At 35.9% G+C, this 21,022-nt stretch overlaps 1 protein-coding gene across 2 annotated transcripts in view; it reads right to left on the bottom strand.

The window, feature by feature from the left end:
* The window catches only part of LOC139122542 (E3 ubiquitin-protein ligase MYLIP-like), a 57,176-nt gene that overhangs the window by 13,514 nt on the left and 22,640 nt on the right, over nucleotides 1-21,022 (bottom strand). For both annotated transcript variants that reach the window (XM_070688031.1, XM_070688040.1), the window contains exons 2-4: nucleotides 9,210-9,400; nucleotides 6,931-7,092; nucleotides 1,223-1,441 (exon numbers count right to left, since the gene is read on the bottom strand). In XM_070688031.1, coding sequence (XP_070544132.1) covers nucleotides 1,223-1,441; nucleotides 6,931-7,092; nucleotides 9,210-9,400 — 572 coding nt within the window. The remainder of the gene's footprint in view (nucleotides 1-1,222; nucleotides 1,442-6,930; nucleotides 7,093-9,209; nucleotides 9,401-21,022) is intronic.

Below are 21,022 nucleotides of genomic sequence, written 5' to 3' on the forward strand. Positions count from 1 at the left end.
GACAGGTTTTAATTGTAATATAGCTTCTATTTAAAGGAGAGAAACTTCTCAAATAATTTTTGTTCCCTGTAATTTCCTGTGAGAACACACGGACAGATGCTCAGGACAGATGCTGGTGCTAGCTTGATAACTAACCTAAAACTTGTAACTTCATTGTCTAAGAGTAAAGACTGTAACATGTGACGTCCTGGATACTTAATCTCTGGAATGTGAATGTCAAAGTCTGTATATTGACTCAAGGATGTTTACTTGATTGAAGTAAGCAGATGTGAGATAATGTTGGGACACGGCAATAAAAATCTTCAGGAAGGCTTTTGTCTCAGGCTGTTATCACAGTCATGGGACACAAAAAAATGTTCCTGTATAGCATGGGTCAGTCCACTTTCAAAGCATCACCATTATCAATGAGAAATGAACTGAAGCCACAAACAAACAAATCTTATTTCCGTGCTAACAGACCATGTTTGAACGACACTACAAATCTCTGCCACTATATCATGCACATAGAACATCTGGTCTTGAAATCAATGCGCGTATAAATAGGTCAAGTAGTTAGTCATGTGACTAAGTCATATGACAAATGCCTAGGGTTGTCTCAAATATGAGAATCTAAAATATAAAAATATGTTTTTTTTTATCGCTTTTGATGACCAAAAGAGCATGGAAATCTCTGATACTTCGAATCAGCCATCCTGCATATTTCTAACATTCATCAAAACCACATTTCTGTTCGACAACTCATAAAACAGTGCAAAATGCAGGATTGGTGTGCCCTCCAAAACTACATATATGAAAGACCCCTAAAATCAATCAGTTAAAAAGGGGGGTTAGAAATTTCCCAAAATTATCTAACCACTACTCTGTTTAACTCCATTTTTAGGAATCGGAACCTAGAACACAATCTGAATATCTGTACCAAATATCAACACAGTCTATTCAGTGGTTTTTAATTTTTTGTCGTTTACGGAAAATTTTCACTGTCTGACGTCAACTCAACCCATCAAAATAACATGATGACCTTCGGTCATTATGTTAAAAAAGGGCAGCCATTTTGAATTTCACATGGTGCAATTAATTCTGGAAAATTTGCTTTTTGAATCTAAAGAATTTGCTCAGTTATTTCAAATTTTCTTCTTGACTATGAAAGAAAACAGTTTCGACTTCTGAGTGTAAAAAATGAGTGCAAAGTACCTTTTGGTAAACAAAATATAAATTAACATACTTTTGTGTTTGGCCAGATGCATCTGTGGGTAGCACCTGTAAACCAGTAGAGTTGACACCAATGGTCACACTGTGTCTGAGTTCATTCCTGACGATGAAAAATTCAACGCCATATGTGGGTAAATTTGAGAGATGTTTCAGAAATTCTATCTTTGCAGAGTTTTGTGACATTCCATTCAGTGAACGGTGAGCTTCTGCAATCATTTGATGGTGATTCTCACTGAAAAAAAAAGGAAATTGAAAATCAAAATTAAATCTGTTTCAGGAATGATTAAAAAGTGTGAAATGTTTAGATGACTTTGTCACAGACACAGCAGGAAGATCTGTCATTGAGATTTATAGACACAAAGCAGTTGAACAGAACAGATCATTTCCATCACAGGAACCTGATTAAAATATTCTTCAAAGAAAAGTGAACTGCTAAATAGGGTAATGTCACTAAAAGCACTGAGATCACCAAAAAGTTTGGTTAATATGCGGAATGATCAGAATACTACACGCAAAGCTAAATGAACATGAAAGCAAGACCATCCAATTGTAAATGAAAATAAAATTTTCCAAAGGTACAAAATCGAAAGTAAGGTTCCATTATTAATCACAACATCAAACATTGTAACATTTTCTCATATAATGTATGCAAGCTCTTGTTTTAGCAATCCTTCCATGCTGCAAAGATTTCAAGATTTAGACATCTGCTTCCACTTGATAAAGTACAATAATTTAAGTTTTTACTTCTGATTTCAAGGTTATATTTTTGAGACTTTTCCCCTTCAGTAGACTGATGGGCTTGTTCAAAATAATGGCCCAAATTTAGTTTAGTCACTGCAGTTTCAAAATTTCTGATTGCCTAATGCAATTCCTCCAATTTGGAAGACACCTGTGACCATCAGTATTTATACTGCAATAGGATTTCTTTGTGTAAATTTGAAAATATTGTAAACTAAGTCATCAATCATCAGTCTGCAGTGGAAATTTGGCAAAAAGTTCATGAAATTTATGCAAATCACCAAATTTCCTACCTGATTCTATATATATATATATATATATATATATATATATATATATATATATATATACATATATATATATTATATATATATATATATATATATATATATATATATATATATATATATATATATATATATATATATTATAATATATATAAAAGGGTTGCTGGAGAATTGATTTTACAATTTCGTCTCTACAACATTGTTTCGTGAGTCACAAGACTCAATCATCAAGAGACTAGACATGGAATAAACATCCCTGGTTACACAGGTGGTGTTTGTCTGTGTAGATTCACTCAAGTCTAGTCTCCTGATGAGTGAGTCTCGCGACTCACGAAACAACGTTGTAGAGATGAAATTGTAAAATCAATTCTTCAGCAACCCTTATACCCCGGTATATCTCGCTCTACTTTTGTATTGAGCACTTTGTATCGGACAAGTCGAACCGCATACTTCGTGTGTGTATATATATACCGTATTCCTCCGATTCTAAGACCCCAGGATTATTTATCAATTCGTAATTAGCTGTTAGTTCGTTTATAAGACCCCCCAGGGGGTACACCGAATTTTGACGGGAACAATAGAGCCATTGTCATGTAATGAGACCAGAATATCCACAACACCTACGCTGCTTATCAAAGTCACAAACAAGTGTCAAAGTGAAGTATCAAACCTCACACACACACACGCACACTATTGTTGGGGTTTGGAACATGTCAATCGGGAACAGTTCTATAATTTCCTGGCGATAAAACTACACTTGGATTTCACTACCTAAATGAACAATATAAAAGAGTTGGATTTTTTAGCGTCTCGATCTAGTACAATGTCGTCTTTTCGTTACTGTCATTTTGCTACCATCAAAATAAGCAGATTTTTCAACATCTGATCATGTACGAATCGAACATTTCGATGCAATTTGGCCACCATGAAATGAACATTTAGGATCGTCGGGTTTTCCGACTTGTCGTTCAAGTACGATTCGCTCATTTCATCACGATCAAACAAACACATTTACACTCATACAAACACAAAAAAGTTTGGGTATCAGTAGTTCTCTTTTTGGAGACTGTTGTGGCCCTTAAAAGGGCCGTTTCATTTTTTTTGGTCAGCGGCATGATTTGGTCTGTTTTAGTGAATATGTACGGTGAAAACAGTACCTCGGACTGATTGCTTTAGCAGAGGTACAGCCGCATTATTTGCCAAAACACTGTCGTGACATTTCTATGCCATGCCAACTCTTGGAGAATGGATGAATGCTTCTTCTTTGCCTTCAAGTAGTATTTTGTTGACTGACACGTCACGATCGATGATATTCGAAAATAGCAGTGCCCGGTATCAGTGCCGCATCTCGCTTCAAACTTTCAACTTTGCAACCATCTTGAACAACGGCTACAGCATTTCGATCGTGTATGTTGTCTGCATCTAGGCATGCCGACAGCGAGAATGTTTTTAATAATTACTTTTTTCTTGCCCATGACGACTGTGCACTGTCTTATGACTTTTCAGAAAATAAAGTCTATGATAAATCGACGCATTTTTATAGGATCTTGTAACAATGTCGGGAAATCCTTTTGTTGCCGTTATCAATAGAAAATTTGGGACGTGTGAATGACACGAGCTTTGAACTTGCTTCGCTCAACTTTTACACTTTTGTTTTCATACTACTGAGGCAAAAGACTACGGCACATGAAAAAGTGCTCTTTAAATGGTGTGCTTATAAAGATTTTTTGAACAGTTTTCTATCAGGTAAGGTATCTTTTGTGATCATTGTGAATAGCTGCACGTTTTCTCTTACGTTCAAATTTACCATTAAAGTATAAAAAGATTTTTTCAACAGTTTTCTATCACGTAAGTTTTCTTTCGTGATCATTGTGAAGCGCTGCAAGTTTTCTCTTACGTTCAACTTTATATAAGCAACCAGTGAAAGTAGAAATGTCATTGGCATCGTAAAATCTTTCAAAAAGACTTAATGACGACGATATCGACTTCGACTGGTTTGACTTAGATGAAGAGGGCAATTATGGTGTTGACAAACGAAACGCGATATCCAAAGTTTCTTTTGCGCATGAACTGAAAATTCTTTGAATTTCTTCCGTTTATGTTTCATCAATTTTGTAGTTTTTCTCACGTAATGAAGGTATTTATTGTTTGAACGGCATTTGTGTGTGTCCTTTCCTGAACTAGTCCTAGCAATGAGTAGAACGATAGTGTAACAGATTTTCAAGATTATGCACGCTTTCGAAGTCTTGCGAGGGAAAAATACCCAACTTCATAAGCTTAAACGGCCAGCACTTACAGTTAGAACAAAAACGTGCATGATCGTACCATATTCCGAATAGTTGATCATAGATGACTGAATTCAACATCAGGAGACATTTTGGTCATCGATACAAGTAATAACAAAACTTCAGGGTGTACATGTATTGCCAAAAAATCAACACATCAAATAAAGCAGATTGGCGCAGCAATCTTTTGTCTCGGCCAGCCGATGCCTCAACACTTTACCTGTTCGAGCCTGCCTGTTCGTAAGATCACATTTCGTTTTGAGATACGGTTAAACTTTTTGAAACTAGGAGCAAAATAATAAAACTCACGACGTGTAATTGATTGTTTATTTTAAGGAGTACAGTAAATGAAAGTCGTACATAGAAAACATCGGACGGACACCATCCCACTGAACAGAATTTTACCTTGACCTCATGCACTGACACCTTTGACCTATTGCGTAAATTGACCAATCACAGCCAGCGGAACTTCAGGGACTTTCCCTTCACTCATTGTCTGACCTTTGTGGCCATGCTATGGGGAGCTAGCCGCTGCTGCTGAGGAACGTACTTGTTGTTTAAAGCTTCGTGGTGATTATCTATTCACGAAATACAAAGATTTATTGCTATCGTATTGTTTAGTAAAAGAAGGTATGGCAAATACGTTATATTTCAAGACTTGTGGATCTCCATTAATTTATACTTGTACAGATTCGACTGCCAGTATCTACACAGCATGGCCATGAGTCGATATCACAAAGTATGAGTTGTCTGTAGCGTGAATCAAAAAATCATTGGCATAAAAATTTGCATAAATTGCATAAATTAGCATAAATTAACTTCGATGTTCGATTTCGCGGTGACATCCGTTTATTAGACCCCCCATATCTATTTCGTCATCTTTGGTTCTGAAAAGGGGGTCTTAGAATCGGAGGAATATGGTATATATGTTATATATATATATATATATATATATATATATATATATATACAAACTACTCTATACCAAAAATTATTCCTAAATTTTGTCTGAATTTCAGTTTTGTTTCTGCTGATATAACGAGGCACTATAGTTCATGAAATATATATTTTTTTACTATTTACAGCAATTATATTCGCTTTATGTAACGGTATCTAATCATGTACTGTAGCTATTAAGAGCACTGAGTATTCTGTTATGATATGGATTAAAATTCAGATCAAAATTCTGATCTCTGAAATCCTTTCAGCGTGCACTGACTTCTTTATACTCCACAATTTTTTACAAAAAATAAACATAATTTCATCTAGCTTCTGACACACCGGTATGTAACTCATTTTTATTCGTTTTTTCTTATTATTCCTACGTAAACAGTCATGGTCTAGGTTTACAACCAATTAACATAATTTTTTTCTCTTCCATTTACTTTGTTTTCTTTATCGATTAAATCTGGTGGATAAATTAAATTTAAATCTGGTGGATAAATTAAATTTAAATCTGGTGGATAAATTTAATCTGGTGGATAAATTTAGTTTAAATCTGGTGGATAAATTCAGTTTAAATCTGGTGGATAAATTTTGTTTAAATCTGGTGGATAAATTTAGTTTAAATCTGGTGGATAAATTTAGTTTAAATCTGGTGGATAAATTTACTTTAAATGTGGTGAATAAATTTAGTTTAAATCTGGTGGATAAATTTAGTTTAAATCTGGTGGATAAATTTTGTTTAAATCTGGTGGATAAATTTCGTTTAAATCTGGTGGATGAATTAAGTTTAAATCTGGTGGATAAATTTTGTTTAAATCTGGTGGATAAATTTTGTTTAAATCTGGTGGATAAATTTTGTTTAAATCTGGTGGATGAATTTAGTTTAAATCTGGTGGATAAATTTTGTTTAAATCTGGTGGATGAATTAAGTTTAAATCTGGTGGATAAATTTAGTTTCAACATCAAGCAAAGAACAAAAAGGTCACTTGATAGCGCCCTCTATGTTGAGTGACTAAAATTTTTTATCTGAAGTCAAGCCATGTTTGCTGTATAACAGATGCCTACGCAAACAGGTAAGAATTTTTTTTATGTGGGTTACTTATCATTTCTGTGTTTCCTCTGCCACTCTCAAATTCGTAAAATTACTAATTTTTTAGATGATTTACTAATTTTTTTCATTGTTGATTCGTAAATATACGAATGCACAGTCCCTCTGTGACAATGCAAGGAAGCAGCTAGTTGATTGAGAGCTGAAGGCCCCCAACCTCAGAATAGTTCTGTCTAAGCACATGTTGTACTTAATTTGAATTTGATTGAATGATATTCGGTATTGGAACGGTTAAGTTTACTTATGAATTTCAAAATTTACGAAAAGTTTCAATACCTAATTCGTAAATTTACTAAAAACTTTCAGAAGCCAGAGAAAACACAGCATTTTAGTTTGGTTGGTTTCCTTAGTTACTCACCTGATGTCTGGCAGTATTCTTTTATAGTTTATGTGTTGCTCTTCCACTTTGTCACCAAGTTCTGCCTGGGCAATCAGCGCCCACAGCTTGACACATTCCTCATCTGATATGGTGAAATGCTTCTTGAAAAATAAACCCCTAAGGGTCAAGTAAAATTGATGCCTGCAAAAATATAGGGACTCTCTATTAGTAGTTGATCACCTTGGTAACGGAACACAAATCTGACAATCTGTCAATAAAAACCAGAACACTGTTTGAGATACAGTCTGCCTAAGCCATATATTGCATTGGACAATCTGTCAATCACAACCAATCTGTCAATCAAAACCAATCTGTCAATCAAAACCAGAACAGTATTTGATAAACAGTCTGCCAGAGTTTTGCGGTTATATACAATATGTACAATGTACTGTCATAGTTTGATCCAAACCTATTGTCATGTCATGTCATCAGGTGTTTGCGGACATTGGATATGGGATGAACAGGTTTAACCCTTTCACCACCATGGTTTGTCCCAAATCCATTGTTTTCTATGGTAAAGTTGGACCTGTATACAGGGAACTGGGATGAACAGGTTTAATATTCTCTTCCAAATACTTTCTTAATCTACGGTATCTGTATTTCAAACCTCCAGAATTACCGTAGAATTACCAATGCAAACCTTGTGAGGGCGCACTACCCTGTGTTTGTTAAAATGCAATGGGCTTTCCATTGTAGTGGCTATATAGCAACACATTAGTGCTGTGTACTTTATTACATGTACACATTCTGTGTGGTACAATGGTGTACACAATACATTTCACTTAAACTAGATAACATTATACCACTGGTGATTATACCACTGGTAAAGATATTCTTACCTGGGCATATATAAACTTTATAAATGACAGCAAAGACAAATGAATACCTAAACAGAACAAGCTGCAGACAAAGGAATTTCCCTGGTTGTCATCAAATTTGAGAATCAGATGAGATTGTGACTTGGATGTGATGTTGCTGAGTGATGTTTTCAGTATGTTAAAAATGAGATATAGCACTGAACAAAATGACTGCATGCCTTGGCTTGTGTACGGCAGCTGGATACAAGAATGTGATGGGAGTAGTATTAAAAGCCATTTTCACAGGTTAACGACTTCTCACTCTTATCTGTTAAAACAGGGCTGGAACTTTTCATTTCCTGAGATTGGTCCTAATAGCCGCAGTGACCTTGAAATTGACCCTAAATGTCTGACACACCCCACAACACTGTTGTTTAACACCTACATTGAGGAAATGACCCATAATTCTTATCTTATAAACATTCTGGCCAAACAGTCAAGGAATGTATGACAACAACTCGGCTATTATGACTACATATCAAACAGAGAAAACATAATGCTGTAAAAACATAATGCTGTCAAGTTTTCTTCAAAAACCTTTCACTATTGCCCTTGAATCTTCAAATTTGGAATATGTAAGATTGGATCTCTGTTTTGTCATTGAGATGAATATGTAAGATTGGATCTCTGTAGAGCGTGTTATTGAGATGAAAAGAATTTAAAATGGCCCTTCTTTCAACAACCTAGGCTAGGCTATTCACCAATCAACAATCATCTTCCAGAATACACATGTTGTGACAGCTTGACATTATCTCTTCCGACATTCACAAAGCACAGTGTCACTGAAAATTTCTCCTCCTTCAAAACTCCCTATAGACAACTTGACAATACTCACCAATAACAATGGCTTTGGGCCAAACCATTATGGTAAAAGGGTTGACACTTTATTTAGAGGTCACTCACCCAATTCAGAAAGGACAAAAGAGACAAAATCCACACAGAAAATGGACTTTTCCATTCAAAAGATTCAAAGAATTAGATAAAATCACTACTTTTAAATAAAAGAAATACATTTCATATCACTAACCTATGACCTGTTAACTTCTAGACTTCTTTGTAACTTTTTTAATTATTCAGACAAGTTTCAGTACTTGTCAAAACTTACCATTTGCCAATCTTATAACACTGGGCTCTTTACAGCACTTTAAGCCTTTATGGCAGTATCCGTGACACAATTCGATACAAACTGTACCCTTTTCTCTACAAAGTTCTGTTTCTAATATTTTAACCAAAGATTCTTGTATTCAAATTTAGAATTAAATCACAGTATCTTCCCTGCCATTCCAGTAAGAAGGCTTACACAGATGACAAGTTTCATACATACTATGTACAATACATTGAGAGAAGGTTTTCAAGGTATCTTTACAAATGCAAAGCAAAAACAACATCAACTATGCTCACCTAGTGCTTGCCTGTTGCAGTTCCTGGGGCTGTACAAAATACTTGACTTGTAAGCTTAGTCGGAATGGTTGGGTTCCACACACTTGGAAGTAGAGAGGATTTCGCAGGTTCAGCCATAGTTGCTCACCTTTCCTTCCGGAATACTTCAAACCAAAATAATCCCACTCCAGGAGACCAATCTCTTCACTTACCTATAATAAAATACAAATTGATGAAAATTTCACTGTCAGTTTGAGGTTTACTACAACCGACAACAACAATTAGTACATAAATATTCCTAGTGCTTTGTCTGGCAATCTGAAAAAGTTTAATAGCAAAGTTTTGTTAAGATGTGCGATGCAAGCAAAACTCTTTCATTGCAATCTGTACAACTTTGCTCTTCAGTTCAGTGAGTAACGTTGTTTCATAATGGATTTGAAATTTACACAATTATACGGCTTTATAGTTTCAAAAGTTGAGGAAATATTTTCCTGTGAAAATCTGAGTTTGACAGGGTGAAAGGAATATTTTATGGCTTCTACTACCAATATCATCTTGAAATGCTATTTTGTTCAAAATGTACAGCTGCATCATCTTGAATCACCCTCTAGCATAGAATGTATGGTCTTGAAATGCTGTTTTGTACACAATGCAGTGAGTTCACAAGGCTAATGCATCTAGTTTGATTCAATATAAAACATAATTGTTTTCTAACACAAAATTAGTAAAAAAATTATTTTAATAAGTTATGGGTATTGTAACTTTTACATGGCCAAGAGATTTGACTGCCCTTGGGGTTTATCTTGGAGAACCCCCTGAAATCCTGATTGCCCAAGGGTTTATCTGGGAAATTTGACTGCCCTAGGGGTTTATTTTGGAGATTTGACTACCCTAGGGGTTTATCTTGGAGATCCCCATGAAATCCTATCAAATGCTGAACATTTTCAAATGATCATGTTGAAGTTTGAATTACTTGGCATGTGTAACATTGACAACTATAGTATAAAGCGACTTTCTTACAATTTTTCAGAAATATTTATACAAGTTCAACATAAGAACAGGAGTGCAACACACTTCAGATAAAGTGGGTAAATTAATCAGCTTAACTATTCTCTTCAAATTACGTTAAAACTATAGGGAACTTCCTTATGATGGTAAAGCCAGTCAAATACATACATGTATTACACCATATTTTACTCATTTTTTAAGTTGACCTGTTGGGAAGATGGTCAAAGCAAGATGGACAGTGTCTTAACTGAAGTAATTCACACAAACACATCATACACACATATATATCTATGATGATATACATGTAACTATGATTAGTTTACAAGATAGCAAAACAATTCATGGACAAGGGCTGTGCAGGAATTATTGACTTTCCATGGAGCCTAGTGGAAATTGCTGAATTGCTGGTCAGTCTCTGATGATAATACAGTTACTAGCATTCATGTAAGAGTGTATCTGCTGATGTTTACAACGACTAATCACAGCATAATACACCGTTACACGATTGCAAATAACCCATTCAAGGTGGACGTACTGCATACTTAACCCGATCTTCACGTTTACAATCAGAGCCCCTGAGCATGCAGATAACAGCTGTCATTTATCAGAGCCATAGCATGCAGATAGCAATCGAAATCACAGCCAAGTAGCATGCAGATAGCAATCGAAATCACAGCCAAGTAGCATGCAGATAGCAATCAAAATCACAGCCAAGTAGCATGCAGATAGCAATCGAAATCACAGCCAAGTAGCATGCAGATAGCAATCAGAATCACAGCCAAGTAGCATGCAGATAGCGATTTCATTTGTTTTAATTATCCTTTCATCTCACGGTGAAGACTTTTACCAGTGATTATTACAATGTTCACTTCTTCAGTGTACCATATGTTGTTGTTTCTAAAAGAGGCACACTGTTTGATATATTTATTGAGTTCCTTTCATGTGAGCCAATGCATGCTGGTACATGGTTCACTCTATTCTGTTGATTGGCAGCATACCAGTACATGACGTCATTGTTCAAGTTTACAGGTACTTTTTATCTTAAGATATGATTCAAATGGAAATTTTACTAAATTTTCACTTATGTATTCAGGGATTGTGTAATCAGTTTGATTAAACTGTGATACTTTCAATTAAGCTGGAAAATTGTTCCTCAGTATTTGCTGTCTTTTTGCTGTGGCTGCCTATCAGTGTCAGTGTGATCGTGGCATACCATGATTGTGAGAACATAAATCTTGTATTTTTTTGTTCTTTACAATTTCTTTAGATGTAAGTTGACTTTTAAAATTGATTCTAAGTTCAAGTGGTGTTCAATAACTGTGCATAAATTAACATAAATTAAACATTTATGGCAGACAACACACACTGTTGGTTTCTCAATTATAAGCCTCCCCTACAGTATATATGTAATCACAGTTTTGTGTTGCCTAACATTGTACAATTTGCTTACAGTATAGAGCACAGCTATTCTGTGCTAATGTTTGCATTTATTTGCCCTTTGCCAGTTTGATACTATGGACATTTCTTTTCACAATGGAACACAGTGCTTGGTCACCAAGGCAACTCAGCACTGTGTTTACTATCTTGCAGAAGGTGGTCATTTTACATCAGAGTGGCTGGAACTTCAGGATTGTTGCAAATCATCAAGAAACTGCTGTGACATTGTGATTTGTATGAGACAAAACCAGTTTTACTTCAGAAAAGTGTTCACTAAGGTCAAACCAATTTTACCTCAGTAGTGTTTACTACAATAAACATGTACTTATTTACATGTATATTGCAACAATACCCTACATCCATGTAAGGTTAACAATTGACAACTTTTTCAGAACATGAACAATCTCAATGTGTCACTAGTTACTGTACTAATAAAGACCATGACTTTGAAACTCAATATCACAGGTACATGTAAATACTGAGGAAGATAGCCAGAATTAACAATTTTCACCTACACGCACAGGTTACACGATGTCATGACTACTGGATAAAATGTAAAAAAAATGCATGAATTACTTGTAAACTCAAATGTCAATGCACCACTTTTATTTGTCTAGATTTTGTGTCATTTCATTTAGTGTATACCGCATGTATTAGCTGCATGTATCTTTCTAGCTTGATATCTGCATCAATTTGATGAGTTCATTGGACAAATACGCATGGCTTATACGCATTAAAGGAATGCTTGCTTGACAGGCCTGTACATCCAGAGGTTGAACAGGCTAGTCCATGGAAAATGAATCCCTTGATACTAGTATGCAAGACATCTGTCTGTTTCAAAACCTTCAATAGGTCCCCTTCCACTACACATTAAATTAACAAGCAGGATTGTAAAAGAGATGCCTACATGTACATCTGCAAAGTTTCAAATTCCTGCACATGTGTTTTACCATATGTGTGTTTTGACCACACATAACATGGGCAAAAACATTGCCAGAACACTATAAAGAAGACAACTTACTTAGTATGCACCTCAAAATTGAAAGAGTTTAATTTTTGCTCAAACTTTCCATAATACAACTTTGAACCACTATGTTTCGAAATTAAAAATCAAAGGTAACCGTGCAAGTTTTGATACTACAGAAATCAAATTAATAAGCAACATTTACCCAATACTTAAAATTCAAAATGGCCACCATCCCTGTGTCAACTATGGGGAACAAAACTTTCAGATTTTCTCAAAAGTGAGCGGTGAAAACTTTGATTACGCCATTAAAACAAGCCCTAAGAAGTGGTAGGCCAAAAACATTTTAGACTCAAGTCAGAATATTTGTCCCCAAGGTACTGGTACATTCTACCTTTCAGTACAATTTTTTCACAATTTAACTCACATTACACAACAAACTGAAAAATCTTATTTTATTAGTTCATGGGTATTATATTATTAGATGTGGATGCCTAGGATAAATAGTTCTAAAAATAACCATCAAAACATATGTTGAATCACGCTGTTTATAAACTCTTCAAATTGTAATGGATGAATGTAATATCCCCAATAGAGATATAAAGTCATGTGTAGGCAGCAGCAACTGGGCTCTGCAATCTGGAAAGATCTCTGGTATCAGATAACAATAAACCAAGCAGTGTGCTTGACATCAGTTACTCAAACACATCTGCTAAAGTGTATTACCTTTTTAGATTTTGTATTGGCTGTAATATTTTGATATGCTTTTATCATCATTAAGAATTGTCAGAACAATCCTAAATTAAAGCATGAAGCTTGGCTATATGTACCTGTTTGAAAAATATTTAAAAATTTAGAACAAATACACAAATCTTAACTTAACAAATACTAAAATGCCTTGGTATCAACTTTGACAAGGCCAATACCAAACGACCAAAACTTCTGAAATTTCTCATATGTTTTCAAAATGTCCGTACACTTTTAATGAGACTGTACTGTAAATTTCAAATCTAGCTCGCTAAATGACACAAACGTTGAAGTTGCGAAGTGGATGTTTATGTTTTTGAGAGCCAACCTTACAGTATTGTGTTTGAAGGTCAACTGAATACAATAATGGCATTGAACTGCTTTCCCCTTTCATGACAGATTTTTGTTATGTAACAATGTCCAATTGTTTTCAATCCAATTAACTTGGTGCACCATCAGTAATTACATGTAACCATATGGCACCAACATGATATTTCTACAAGTAATTTGATTAATTTGTTCAATACATCAACTAATTACCAACAAAGGCATTTATTTTCTTTAACCTTTTTACCCTACCAAGTTTGTCACTATCAGGTCAAGTTGGTTTAACCAGTGAAGCACAACATATCCCATATGTTGTATTTAAACAAAGACTTTTAACATTTGAAGGCCTTGAACATGAATTTTTCTGACTTGATCTGCTATTAAAAGACTGATAAACCATAGAGTCACCATAGGGTTGTCAAGACTGATAAACCATTGAGTCACCATAGGGTTGTCAAGACTCAGAGAATCAGCTGTCAAACACATTGCTAATCAGAGGGACTCAAATGTATCAACATTTCTGTGGAAAATTTCTGTGCAAATTTGACAAAATTTTCAATCCAAAAGCACATTACTAATCTACTTACATGTAATGCCCAATATAATATCAAAGGCTAAAGCAAATGCAGCCACTTGTCCACACAAACAGTGTAAATGCCAGCATTGTTGCCTTATCACTAAAGCTTGCCGTACATGAGAGAAATTGGCTGAGCAAAATTTTATTTTGAAAGGCTGTTTGCTATGCTATTTTACTCCGTATGTGGGTGATTTTTCATGAGTTCTTTTTTTCCTTTTGTGGCGTTGAGCAAAATATTTCGCAGGTTTGATATTTTTTGCCTAATGAGAAAAATTCCTTAGCGTCAATGACACTGTAGCTCCCATCGTGGACTATTTAGTGTTTGTTCTCTGGTCAGATATTTGAACATGTGTGAAAGGGATAAAGTGCATGAAGTGAAAATACTTAAGGTAGCGACTCAGTTTCATTGTCACTTATTTTCAATCCTCATTTTCACAAAGAAGACGTGGTCACACACCCGACATGTGGTACTTTTTTTATCTGCTCGGTCACCGAAGAGTTCAGAAAATTTGTTAGTTTTTCAAAAACAGTGCGCATACTGCTGTTTTACTCAAAAACACGTGTTTTTTAGTTTTTTTACTCAAAAAAGTGTAAGTACAAATCTCCAATCGGCCTTGGTGATCTGTTTACGGCAATCGACGGCTGGGTATACTGGGCAAAAAACCGTGTCCCGGATTTTTGAAATTCGCTTTTGTTTCGCACAATGCACCTTCAAAGTGTCAACTTGACGTTTTTTGCATAAATTATCGGCCTTTGTTCACGTTTGTCAGGATATCTTCACTTCCAGGCCCTTCATCGGAAATCTGAGACACGGTCTTTAAGATATATTCATTCAATGTTCACAGGTGAAAAATCAGGCTAGTCTGTCCAGGCGCCGCCGACTTATACTTATTTGAATAATGTACGCACTGCCAAAAACGGAACTGAGAAAATCGACGATTTGTGTAAACGACCTATGCGTCACACATTGTGACCAAGAAGTCCGACTCGCGCACTATTTTCTGCGAATTTTCTTATACCAGGAATAAGTTGAAGTATTTAGAGTCAGTTTTGGGAATTTTGAATATGTTTAGGATTGCAGATCGTGTGAAAATAGAAAGAAATTATACACTGAACTGGCAAATGCTTTACTGCCAGCAGTGGGTGGTATTTACACAACAAACACAGAGGGGTACTTGGCGATTTAATCCATTTTTGGAACGTTTAACTAGCATATTAACTGTATACTGTTAACTCAACGGTTACAATCTGGTTACCAGTGTTCACAGTCAAGACGAAGACGTCGAAACTTGTGTAAAAAAGTCTATCAGATCGAGACCTGTGTGCTGTCGTCGCGCGATCGCGTCGGGCATTCACTTGTTCTTGACTCAAGTTGTCTACTTCCTGTCTCGCGATCGGCAATTTATGCATGTTTTTTGTGAAAAGTGATTGTCAAGTTCATGTTAGCGCCGACACTGTGCGAACGGGACGTCAGTTGCTAGTTTTCCTACCTCAAGATGAGACGAACACATGTAACTCTTGACAACATAAAATGTCTGTCGTATTTTCTTAGCTTTTAAAATGTCTGTCGTATTTTCTTAGCTTTTGCACCGCACTGCAAACTTGTCGCCCTTCGTTACGACGGGAGAGATTGACTCGTGTTATTTTTACAAACTTTATTTATATGTGTTCTTGTACCGATTTTATCAAACTAATAATAATTACGCCGTAGGTAGAACAGTGCAGGCTGTCATCGACAGCGTGTTCCGAGAGACAGAGTATCGGACTAGTCTACAGTGGAGTCACTCGACTTGCGCAATACCAGCGCACACATAATTATTTTGGAGATTTTTACTTTTAGTCAAACTTTCGATGACTGACCTCATATAGCAAAAATTGCTAGTTTCAGCACTTATAGAAGTTGAGCCGGGTTTGTTTTACGTTCAGTGTTGAGGTCCAGCTAGTAGCTGTGGATCTCGAGTCTGCGGGTAATTGATAAGTTTAGACAACACGCACACAATAATCATTTGTGAACCCTCGCAATTCACGTTTGACGTAATTTAATTTCTGAGTTATATTTAAGAAAGAAAAGGCATGAAATGAAAAAATATATTGCATTTCGTTTCGAAAAATTAGCAGATCGGTGAACTTGCTCTTGTGAATCTACATTATGTGTGTATGAACTCCTGCACTGGCTTGGGAAACTCCTTGACATAAATGTCACTTGTTGTCGGGTACGGTGTTGTTCAAGGTTTCTCAGCAGACACGAAAAGACTGCACGATAGAAAACTCGAGTTTAAAAATATAAAAGAACACGATACTAACACCAAGCATGTACAGCAAGAGTGATAAAATTATCGCAACTAACAGAAGTTTCATCTCGCTCAGGCTCGGGTATGCAATCAGCATAGCCCAATATGTTCGAAAAGCAACGTGTCAAATACTTTCATAGTTGTCTCCGTTATCGTCTGCGTCCTCGGCCAAATCTGACTCTTCACTGCATTCTTGATCGTTATTGCAGGGAGTATGAGCCAAAGTCGGACTGTTTTAGATTTGAATCGACCTTTGCGCACGTTGCCGTCTTTTTCAGGTCCGCTTTTGTGGACCTCGCTTGCTTTTTCGACGGTACAGAGCGCGAGCACCGGCTTTGGTCTGCTCGACATGCGGAGTTCAAAACGCTGAGCATAACGTTGAAGCTAGCGCATGCGCACTATACCGCAAAGCCTATACATAATCTCTGCGTGTTTATCAAAGATATCGTGGTCGGTAATCCGCGACCGTTAAGACAAAAGAGAAATAATGGCACGCGGTGTAGCTGATAGTTTGCCATTTTAGTAATATTTCAGGAATTTCCCGTACGATGTGACCCAACACCTTTACCCAAAAGAAAGACCACGTATCAGTGGTTCGAAATTGAAATAAAAAAAAAATTCCTAAAATTGACCTTTGAACCTGAGTCGCATCATTAAATGAAATGTACTGGAGACAGTGAAATATGTTTAATGTAATTATTCAGAATATAAAATGGAAAAAATACAGAATTAGATATATCGAAGACTGTGATACAACCATTAACTCAACAAGTCATTAACAATGACATAGTGCCCACTTGTAATAGGAGTATTAGTCTTGATGGGGCAGGAAAATGTGGTCATTAAGAAGTATCACTGGAGTGTATATGTTGAGATCTATGGGCACATAGGTCTATGTCGTTGTTCCCAATTCGAAACACATGAGGCATGTCTAAGTTATAGTTCTAAATCGGAGAAAAGATCAGACCTCTAGCAGTATTGGCCAGCCAAGAAATACATATGCGCATTATAATGAGGTAGAAGATGTGACATCTTAAGGTCTACTATCCTATCAAAATGGAGGGTATAGAACTCGTGGTTACTGAAATATGCATATATATGTATAATCAAGGTCAAAGGTCATCGAGGTCACATGACATTTTGAAAAAAAAAAATTATATTGCTAATTAATCCCTATATGCCAAAAAATCAGATCTCTAGCTCTATTCGCTTGCCCAGAATTAGATGTGTACATAATTAATGAGGTAAAGCGTGTGTTGTCATAAGGTCTCCCATCCTACTAAATACAAAGGACATAGCACTTGTGGTTACTTATTTATTGACATAAACATATATTTTGGGTCAAAGGTCACCGAGGTCACATGACATTTTGTCAAAAATATTGTTTTGCTAAGTTATCCCTATATACCAAAAATCAGACCTGTAGCTCTATTGGCTCGCTCAAAATTAGATATGTGCATAATTAATGAGGTACAATATGTGGCGTCATAAGCTGTCCCATCATACCATACATGAAGGGTGTAGCACTTGTGGTTACTGAGTTATGGACAAATATGTATATTTGAGATCAAAGGTCACCCAGGTCACGTGACATTTTGTCAAAAAAATTGTATTGCTAAGTTATCCCTATATACCAAAAATCAGACCTCTAGCTCTATTGGCTCGCTCAAAATTAGATATGCACATAATTAATGAGGTACAATATGTGGCGTCATAAGGTGTCCCATCATACCATACATGAAGGCTGTAGCACTTGTGGTTACTGAGTTATGGACAAATATGTATATTTGAGGTCAAAGGTCACCAAGGTCACGTGACATTTTTGTCAAAAAAATTGTTTTGCTAAGTTATCCCTATATACCAAAAATCAGACCTCTAGCTCTATTGGCTCGCTCAAAATTAGATATGTGCATAATTAATGAGGTACAATATGTGGCGTCATAAGCTGTCCCATCATACCATACATGAAGGCTGTAGCACTTGTGGTTACTGAGTTTTGGACAAATATGTATATTTGAGGTCAAGGTCACCCAGGTCACGTGACATTTTGTCAAAAAAATTGTTTTGCTAAGTTATCCCTATATACCAAAAATCAGACCTCTAGCTCTATTGGCTCGCTCAAAATTAGATATGCACATAATTAATGAGGTACAATATGTGGCGTCATAAGGTGTTCATTCATACCATACATTAAGGCTGTAGCACTTGTGGTTACTGAGTTTTGGACAAATATGTATATTTGAGGTCAAAGGTCACCCAGGTCACGTGACATTTTGTCAAAAAATGTATTGCTAAGTTATCCCTATATACCAAAAATCAGACATCTAGCTCTATTGGCTCGCTCAAAATTAGATATGTGCATAATTCATGAGGTACAATATGTGGCATCATAAGCTGTCCCATCATACCATACATTAAGGCTGTAGCACTTGTGGTTACTGAGTTTTGGACAAATATGTATATTTGAGGTCAAAGGTCACCCAGGTCACGTGACATTTTGTCAAAAAAAATTGTATTGCTAAGTTATCCCTATATACCAAAAATCAGACATCTAGCTCTATTGGTTCGCTCAAAATTAGATATGCGCATAATTAATGAGGTACAATATGTGGCGTCATAAGCTGTCCCATCATACCATATATGAAGTATGGTAGCACTTGTGGTTACTGAGTTATGGACAAATATGTATATTTGAGGTCAAAGGTCACCCAGGTCACGTGACATTTTGTCAAAAAAATTGTATTGCTAAGTTATCCCTATTTACCAAAATCAGACCTCTAGCTCTATTGGCTCGCTCAAAATTAGATATGTGCATAATTAATGAGGTACAATATGTGGCGTCATAAGCTGTCCCATCATACCATATATGAAGTATGGTAGCACTTGTGGTTACTGAGTTATGGACAAATATGTATATTTGAGGTCAAAGGTCATCAAGGTCACATGACATTTTGTCAAAATATCCGAGATATCTGCGTGAACGGATGGACTCACGGATGGACGAACAGACGGACATGACCCAATCTATAAGCTCACTGGACTTCATCCTAGGGGACTAAAAATTGTGTCACTGCATCCTTTTTGCAATATGAATACGATGAGAAACTAAATTTTTATTTTTCGTGGCCTTATACATGGGAGTCTATGGACGTGTAAACTAAAAATATGCAAATTTCACCACGATTTGCCCAAATTTGGGAAAGGTCACTCCTATGCACTTCCATACCAAGTTTCAAATCAATCGGACTTGTGGTTTCAGAGCAGGAGATTTTTTGACCAAAAATGGGAAAAAATTACAAAAAAATTCATGAAAAATAGCAAGTCCAAGATACTGACCCAAGATGTGCACAATCATTTCATGTCAGCCCAAAGTACTTACATGCTAATTTTTCATGTAATCTGCTCAGTGGTTATTGAGTTTTTTCAATTTTGACTGTTTTTACATTTTTTCACTCAATTTGCATATTTTTGGCAATGACAACTTCATTTGAACAAAATCTCATCTACAGCCCATCATCCATATACACACCAAATATCAAGATGAAATGTACAGCGGTTTTGGAGTTTTTGATGTTGACGGACAGACATACAGACATACAGACATACAGACATACAGACACACAGACATACAGACATACATACATACAGACATTTCCCTAGCCTATAAGAATACCTTCCATTGCCATATATACATATGGCTATGGGAGCTAAAAATTCCTTACTGTGTTGCAAAGTTCCTCATGTCTTTTTGCAGAGATCACATGACAGTGCAAAATGACTGTAACCTGGCCCATAGCATTGAAAACACAGTCGTTTGTAGACTTTCCATACATAGCGAAGGTCACTGTACCCATTAGAAAGATACACAAACCTATCTTGTTGCCATGACAAGATGATTTTTGAAATGTTTTGACTAAAAATCGACAAAAATTGCTAAAAAAAATGGTTTTGCAGTTTTTTTTCAGGATTTGTACGAAACTGAAAACTCAAAGAAATCTGATGAATGGTCTCAGATTTAAAATAAGAAAAACAGAAAAATCCAGCAGGATTTGAACAAACCTTTCTGAAGTTCCTGAAGTTCATCAAAGGAACATCAATACCAAGTTTCAAAGCAATCAGAATAGCAATTTCAAAGAATGAAATTTTTTGACCAAAAACTGGAAAAATTGCCCCCAAAATCCAAATATGCAAATTGCACCATAATTTGAACAAACTTCACTAAGGTTACCTCTAGAAATCTGCATATTAACTTCCAAACCAATTAGACAAGCCACTGCACAGAAGATTCTTGACCAAAATATGAGAAATTGCCCAAATACACAAATTCCACCATGAATTGAGTAAACTTGACTATGGTCGCCCCTGGCAACCTAAATACCAAATTTCAAAGCAATCTGATGAGCGGTTTCAGAAAAGAAGATTTATTTATACCAAACTCAGCTTGGCTGGACATTTTCATAGACATGAAATCACTTCATCCAAG

Source organism: Ptychodera flava, chromosome 2 (genome assembly GCF_041260155.1).
Source record: "Ptychodera flava strain L36383 chromosome 2, AS_Pfla_20210202, whole genome shotgun sequence".
In the NCBI taxonomy this organism is placed as follows: Eukaryota; Metazoa; Hemichordata; class Enteropneusta; family Ptychoderidae; genus Ptychodera; species Ptychodera flava.